Source organism: Calliopsis andreniformis, unplaced genomic scaffold (assembly GCF_051401765.1).
Source record: "Calliopsis andreniformis isolate RMS-2024a unplaced genomic scaffold, iyCalAndr_principal scaffold0063, whole genome shotgun sequence".
Taxonomy (NCBI): domain Eukaryota; kingdom Metazoa; phylum Arthropoda; class Insecta; order Hymenoptera; family Andrenidae; genus Calliopsis; species Calliopsis andreniformis.
In genome coordinates, this window is record NW_027480472.1 from 3,177,540 (window position 1) to 3,185,839 (window position 8,300).

The 8,300-nt window shown below is 52.7% G+C and overlaps 1 protein-coding gene across 1 annotated transcript; it reads right to left on the reverse strand.

Moving 5' to 3' along the window:
- Positions 1-1,481: 1,481 nt before the first annotated feature.
- LOC143187573 (uncharacterized) lies at positions 1,482-6,806 on the reverse strand. The gene has a single exon (XM_076391802.1). The coding sequence runs from the start codon at positions 6,804-6,806 to the stop codon at positions 1,482-1,484; it is 5,325 nt and encodes a 1,774-aa protein (XP_076247917.1).
- Positions 6,807-8,300: the final 1,494 nt, after the last annotated feature.

Genomic DNA, 8,300 nt, shown 5'->3' on the forward strand with positions numbered 1-8,300 from the left:
TCCTTGCTACCGTGCGAGCGTTCGGTGCAAGACTGACTTCGACATGCGAGCGCGAGACGCTCCGCGAAAATCGCGGAGTCCCCGAAAATCCGCTACGCGGCGCTCGCTTATCATTGTCTCTCTTTGTCTAATGTACCGATTTTGCTCTCTCTCTTTGTCAGGCTCCGATACCCCCACTCGTTCTCGGGCCTGAGATTCAAACAGCTGATCGTAATCGCTCACCTGTTCGAACTTCAACCGCATCGGATGAAAAAACGAGTCGCAATTCGAATGTACCGAGTTTATTGTCAACGCAACTGAATTTCCTACCGAAGGCGACCTTCGGTCGGTCACAGCACGTTAACGTACTGCGATTCTCGCGGACGAAACGATGCTTCGAAATTTAAATGTATTTTAAACATACCGCCCCCCTTGCACTGTCCGTGCAAAAGGAGTATCGGCAGCTTCAACACAAACACGACTCGGATCGCGAAACTTGAAGGACCAAGATTTCTGTAGGCGATCAAAAGAGAGAGAGCAAAGTACCGCAAGTGGAGTTCAATTGAGATGAACTCACTCACGGCGCTTCGCAAAAATTCAATCAAACAAAATTTAATTGAACTTACTTTGCACTAGGTTGAGAAAACCCTGGGTGGCCCCGGAGAAAACGCATCGACGTTTCGATGGCCACCCCGATGGCCGTTCGGGTCATTTGTTCCAAAGCCCCGGGCGGGTGTCGGGTTGCTCGTGCCGATGGGGGCGTCGGTGCTGGGGGCCTCGATCCGGCCGCGACGGTGGACGTTGGTTGACCGGCTGCGGGGGTGGCGACCCGCCGTTCCGCCCTCTTCCTCCGTCGTTTGTTGACCCCCTTGGAGGGGCCAGCCGAAGGGCCAGCCGAAGTGCCAGCCGAAGGGCCAGCCGAAGGGCCAGCCGAAGGGCCAGCCTGCTGCCTCGGTGCTGCAGCTCCTTCCTGCGGCTTCCCTCCCTGCTCTTTCCAGAGCAGGGACGTAAGTAGGCCCTCCTTATTCCATTTGACCAAATATCGTCCTCCCGTTGCCGGTATACGATATCGCCGGGTGGTGGTCGGTATATGCCCAGGAACTTTATATATTTCCGTCCCCAGCTTTAATTCCCAATCTTCCGGCGTGGGTGGTCCACTCGCGGGCGCACTTCCTTGGTCCGGCGGGGCGACGGTGGTGAGGGCCTCCTCGCCGATCCGCATGCAGCGGTCGAAGCTCGCCGATATTGCCTTATCGCTTGCCATTGTTGCTTGACTAATGATCGTCAACCGGCTGCGATCGGATCAAATTTCGGCGGCGCCCGCGAGTTCGCGGGGGGCGCTCTTCCCTTGGAGAGAGAGAGAGAGAAGTACCTCATCTCCCCTCCCTGGACTGTCAAGGGGGCCGGGAGCCAAAGGGGGGTTCGTGACCGTTTGTCTTTTCAAATAGAACGGTTGCCCTCACCTTTGTCTCGTTCGGCCTTTACCGAATTTTGTCCGGTGTTTATTTCGCCTGCTCGACCTCGGCAACCGTCGCCGCAGCAGGCTCATCCACGGGTAACTTACACATCCTTGTAATCGGACGTGTATATGTGGACTTTGCTGTACGGACTTTTACCACCCGTACATTTTCGTCCTTACCCGGGAACACCTCCTCAATTCTCCCCATTTCCCACTGATTAGGGGGGAGAAGAGGATTCTGCACTAACACCAGATCCCCTGGTTGCAGTTGCAGTTGGGTGGTGCGCCACTTATAGCGATTTTGGAGGTGCGTGAGATAATCTCGCGTCCAGTGCCTCCAAAGCTGCTCGTGAAATTTTTGAATCGCTCTCCACCGCGATAGTCGCGAGAGTTTTTCAGTTTCCACCGATTGCAGCGGAATCGCATTTAGCGGACCTCCTGTCAGGAAATGCCCGGGCGTCAGAGGCGCATAATCATCTGGGTGGTCACTCAGGGGGGCGATCGGTCGCGAGTTGAGACTCGCTTCGATCTTGCAGAGAAGCGTCTGCATTTCCTCTCCCGTCGGCGTGAATTCACCCAGTGTGCGCTTTAAATGGTGTTTCACCGATTTTACGCCGGCTTCCTGCATTCCACCGAAATGAGGAGCGCTGGGGGGGTTAAACCTCCACCTTATCCCCATAGAGCTGCATTTGTTTTGCATTTCTGTGGAGGAAAACGCCTCACAGAACTGCTTACGTAACTCTCGATCGGCCCCAACGAAATTGGTGCCATTATCGCTAAAAATGCAAGACGGTATACCACGTCTAGCTACGAACCGATCGAGTGCAGCTAAAAACGCGCTCGTCGTGTAATCATGGACGAGCTCGATGTGGACGGCGCGCGTGGCGTAACAAACGAACACCGCGATGTACGCTTTGTGAGCCGTCTTTCCTCGACCAGCGGAGTCGCGGACACGGTAAGGCCCCGCGTAGTCCACTCCGCAGTTGTCGAAGGCCTTTGCAGGCCTGCAGCGTTCCGGTATCAAATGCTGCATTATTTGCGTGGAGGCGCTGCTTCGCCATCTCACGCATCGCATGCATTTGTTTATAACCGTCTTCGCTGCGTTTCGGCAGCCGAGAATCCAGTAGCTTTGCCTCACAGTATGCAAGGTCAGCTGCAAGCCCCCGTGCAACGTATCCACGTGGCACTGCCGGATTATGAGTGTTGACACATAATGTTTCGGCAGTATTATCGGGTGCTTGGTTTCCCATGCAAGCGTCGCGTTCTCCAGTCGTCCGCCAACCCTCAAGACGTCATTTTCGTCGAGAAAAGGGTTTAGGCTTTTTAGCGGAGATTTCTCAGGTATTCCTCGGCGTTTTTTCAAGCACCGGTACTCTTCTGAGAAATGCGTGCCTTGTATGTGACGCACGATACGTTCAGTTGCGATTCGCAATTCTGACGCCTCGATTACTCGACTGTCGGGTGACCCCTGTTCGGCGCGTGTTTGTTTTCGCCAGCGAAGACAATACGCCGTTACACGCAACAGTTTTCTCCACGTTTGAAATCGGAACAGAAATTTCCATTCCGGTTTCGGAGTCGTTACATGTGCATGCGCTATGCGCTTGCTTTCAGTGGTCTCCACGGAAGCTGGCATCGCTGGCCACTCCACTTCCGGTCCGCTCAGCCACCCTGGTCCAAACATCCACAGTCTCGACTGCAGAAAATCTGCAGCCTCTATCCCACGCGAATTTAAATCCGCGGGATTTGAGCGTGTTGGAACGTAACGCCATTCAGCGCTCGGAAGAGACGTTTGGATTTTTGACACGCGGTTGGCTACCACAACCGTCCATGTCGATGGGTGTTTTTTAAGCCAAGCGAGGGCGATCGTAGAATCTGTCCAACAGACAACACGATCGATCGGCAGTGAGAGCGACTTTCTCAGATGCACGATAAGCTCAGCGAGCAGTACGGCCCCGTTCAATTCAAGAACTGGGATCGACTGCGTTTTGATCGGAGCCACTCGCGTTTTTGCCATTAGAAGTGACGTAAACACTTCATTGTTCACCGTCGTCACTCTCAAGTAGGTGACGGCGGAATAGGCAGCGAGTGATGCGTCACAAAATCCATGGAGCTCCACAGAGATTGCATCGGCTCCGTATCGGATCCATCTGGGTAATTTCCAATCGTTCAATCTGTTCCAATCGACACAAAATGTGTTCCACATTTTGTGCGTCTCCGCGGAAACGTGCTCGTCCCACTGGATTTTTTCCAGCCACTGGGCTTGCATCAAAATTTTCGCACGGATCATAACTGGCGAAAGCCAGCCGAGGGGATCGTACAGTTTCGCAATCTCCGAAAACAAAGTGCGCTTTGTTATCGGTGTTGCAGACGGTTGAAACCGTTGCAGATTGAAATAGAAAAAATCTCCAGATGGTATCCATCGCAGACCGAGTACCTTTAATTCTGAATCGTCAAACAAATTAAGGTCGACTGCGTGTGAGTGCGAGCTCTGTGGAATATTTCGTAACAAATCTGACGAATTTCCAGCCCACTTGCGAAGGTTAAATCCACCTCGCTGTAGGAGCTCGCACGTTTGTTTACGGATTCTCTCCAACAACGGTTTGTCGGGAGCTCCCATAAACACATCGTCTACGTAGACGTCCTTCTCGAGGACAGGCGCGGCGAGCGGGTACCGGTCGCCGTCCTGTTTTTTCAGCTCGAGAAGTGTTCGCATCGAAAGGTATGGAGCGCACGCCGTACCGTATGTGACGGTATTCAACTCGTAAGCGATAAGTCGCTCGGTCGAGGGGGTGCGCCATACGATGCATTGAAAGCGACGATCCTCTTTAGCTACGAGAATTTGTCTAAACATCTTCTCGATATCCGCTACTAACACGTATTCGTACAGACGCCACCTCGTTAATACGGCGGTGATATCAGTCTGTAATTTTGGACCTACGTGGAGGAGGTCGTTCAGCGAGCGTCCGCCCGCTGTTTTGCTGGAGGCGTTAAACACGACGCGCAGCTTCGTCGTAGCGCTCTCCGTGCGAATAACCGCTCGGTGAGGGATATAGAGTCGCATGTTATCGACTGACTCGAGCCGAGTCATATGATTTAACGACTCGTATTCAGTGAGAAACTCACTGTATTCCTTCACGAGGGTTTGGTTCAGGTCCAGTTTTCTCCTCAACCTTGTCAACGCGGAGAGAGCTATTGGGAGAGAATCGCCCAACAGCTCGTCCGGGTTCGAATGGTTAAAGGGCAACCGAACTATAAACCTTCCCGTCGCGTCTCGCGCGACGGTTTTTACGAAGTGCTCTTCGCATTCGTCCTCGGCTTTAGTGTTCACCAAGGTCGAGGGCACCTCCTCTATCTCCCAGAATCGCCGTATCGCCTTGTCCAACGATTCAAGGACGCTGCAGTGCAGCGTCCTCACGGGATTTGGGGAAGAGTTTGCTGCGTCGATCGGCCCAGACAGGATCCAGCCCAAGGCCGTCTCCTGTGCGATCGGTCCTGTTTTGTTTATTCGACGGAATCCTCGTCGAATAATACTGGCGTACACCTCTGCACCGATGAGCACCTCAATCGGTCGATCAGATGCAGGGTCTGGATCTGCAAGCGTCAGTTCACTTAAGATCTCAGCATCTGAGATGCGAACCGACGGTGGAACGTAGGACGTAATTTTCGGGACGATGTATGCACTAGTGCGGAACGCCTGTGCAGTGCACCGTGTTGACCCGAATCTAATGTCCGCGCTGTGCGTAATCTCATGGGTCTTTCCGCCCCCCAAGCCGGTTACCATGGCTTGGGTTTTCCTTCGCGCGAGTCGTAGATCATTCACCAGACTCGCTGTTATGAAGGAGGCCTCAGATCCCTGATCAATGAGTGCACGCGCGATACGCGACGTACCTCCCTTTCCATAGACTCGCACATCAGCTGTCGCCAGAAACACAGATCCCGTTACGCTCTCTGTCGCACCACAGTGAGACGCAACGTTGTCGGCTGACGTAGAAGCACGAGAATTCGTGTTTACGTTTGCCTGTACAGGACTGCGCGCAGGAACGTTGCTCCGTCCCGCTTCCCGCTTGCCCTGATTTGGCTTGTTCGTCGTACGACGGTTACTTGTGCCGACTTTCTGTGTATCAAAGTGCAGGATGGTATGATGTCGTCCGTTACACTGTTTACATGACACGCTGGTTCGACAGTGTGTCACCGTGTGCGTTGACGCCAAGCAGTTTATACAATACTGATTATTCTTCATGTATTGAAACCGCTGTTCCGGCGAAAGTGTCTTGAACTTTTTGCACGTAGCAACTACGTGCGGTTGTTCACAAAACACGCACTTTTCGGGAGTAGGGGGAGCATTCTCGACCACGGCGTTATGCTGCCGTATGCGAGATTTCGGCGTGACTTCCGCCTTTGCGTTGCATCGTTGGTGTTCCAATGCCACCAACGCGCGCTCCTGTCCGTCAAGGAACTTCATCATGTCGTCAAACGACGGGAAGTCCGTGTCCGATTGGATAGACATTTCCCACTCCCACTGCAGGGCTGCTTCCAGCTTCTCTTTTATGAGAATGACCAGCACGTCACTCCACTCTTTAGTAGGGCGCCCCAATCTCTTGAGCGCAGCGAGCGTCTGTCTCCAGCTCACTGTGACTTGCTGGAAGCTGGGCAGATCGCCTTTTTTTATCATTCTCAGCTTCCGTAAGGTCTCAAGAAGCTGAGTAATAATTGTGCGTGGGTTCCCGAATCGTTTCTTCAGGGCGTCCCACGCCTCGCTGAAATTGCGATCCGCAATTTCAAATTCGGCGATCGTCGCGAGAGCCTCACCTTCCAAGCACGCGTTCAAATATTGCAACCGCTGTGCGTCGGACAACCGTTGGTTATTCTTCACGCCAGCGGTGAATAGATCCTCAAAGTGTCTCCACTTTCTGGAATCACCGCTGAACTTTGGAAGGCTTTGCTTAGGCAACTCGACTGGAATCTGCGTGTTGTCAAAGCCGGCACCCTCGGCTTTACGTTGGTTAATACCCAACTCAACCCGCTCCTTCGCTTCGACCAGTTGTGCGATTTCCGTCATTAGGAAATCCTGGACCTCGTGGAACGTGTCCTCGGCGTCCTGAAGCACCTCCTGATCGAAGAAGGGTATACCTTTACGGTGATGGAGGGGAATGCCCTGTTTGAGACGACTAACTCGCTCGAGCACGTCCCTCCACACTTCCGTGGCATAGTTTAGCTTTTCTTTCAGGAGGAAGATAGTAAAACTACTTCGTCCTTTCTTCTTCAGATTCGTCACGAGTCGGGTCAAACCTCTGACTCGCGAGACGATATCCTCCATGTCACTCTCGAGGCTGGGCGAAAGCGCCTGTTCTCTTTGGGGAGTGGACATGGTGGTACGATTCGAGAGGTAAACGCTACTCGAAATTCGACCTGAAGAGAAGCTAATACAACTTTTCCTTGCCCTTTCTCAACCGAATCCGGCTCGAAGGACCTTATGTTAGAATCGCTGAAAATTCAGGGATCTAACGGGGTCCGGATTGGGTGGTTGAGAGAAGGGTGTCAAGAAAAAAATTGTACACTTAATTAAATTTGAGTCGGCCCTAAAAAGGACTTAAATACGACGTTTATTTTTTAGTTTAGTTGGGGGTCTTCGACCAAAATCTTAGGGAAGGGTCCCTTGGACTGACGCCGGCCGGTGTCCCTTAGCGACGCTGGCGTCTGGAAAAGAAAAGAGCGGCGAAACCGCACTGGTCAGCGAGCGTATTGCTTTCAAGCCAAACCGTTGTCTTCCCGACTCCAGGCTTCGAAACGAGCCTACGTGGAGGGGGGAGCAGTACCTTGACGTATCGTTAAGGTAATGTAGTGGACTGTAATACCGACGTTTCTTCGCTCTGAAGAAAGCGTCGGCAGACGAGTGTGCAGAGAGGAGGGATCCTCCTTTTCTCTGCTCAACCTGCCTTCCAAGAAGGCTTGCCTCGTGCGAATCACGGTTGTAAGCCGAGATTCGCGAGCGTTCGACCCTCGGTACTAGCTTTAGCTAGCCTTGGCGGCGGATAAAGGCCAGAGGTTGTAGCACTCACCGTTCACCGCAACGTACGCATCTATTCGTCGTACGCGGGCTGCTACTAAACGGGTGACACAACACGGGCAACGCAGAGGTGATACACTTACGTTTACCCTCTCTGTTGGTGCCAATATCGGGGCTCAACCAAGAAGAGGTCTTGATTGCTCCTCCGACGAATAGCAAGCTCAGGGAATCGGGGTAGCCACCGATTCCAAGAGCGCAGTTACTCGTCTTTTAAATTTATCGCGACTAAACAATCGCTTTGCCTTCGCACGTGTAATACGTGGTTCTCGAAGGGAGCTATGGCGAGCTGTAGTGCGATAATACAGCGTAGAAGGCGTCAAGAGCTAAGGAACTTGGTGCCCAAATTTCCTAACTCAGTAGACTCTTCTATAATGCTGTTCCTTGCTACCGTGCGAGCGTTCGGTGCAAGACTGACTTCGACATGCGAGCGCGAGACGCTCCGCGAAAATCGCGGAGTCCCCGAAAATCCGCTACGCGGCGCTCGCTTATCATTGTCTCTCTTTGTCTAATGTACCGATTTTGCTCTCTCTCTTTGTCAGGCTCCGATACCCCCACTCGTTCTCGGGCCTGAGATTCAAACAGCTGATCGTAATCGCTCACCTGTTCGAACTTCAACCGCATCGGATGAAAAAACGAGTCGCAATTCGAATGTACCGAGTTTATTGTCAACGCAACTGAATTTCCTACCGAAGGCGACCTTCGGTCGGTCACAGCACGTTAACGTACTGCGATTCTCGCGGACGAAACGATGCTTCGAAATTTAAATGTATTTTAAACAGTAGAAATGACCACAAC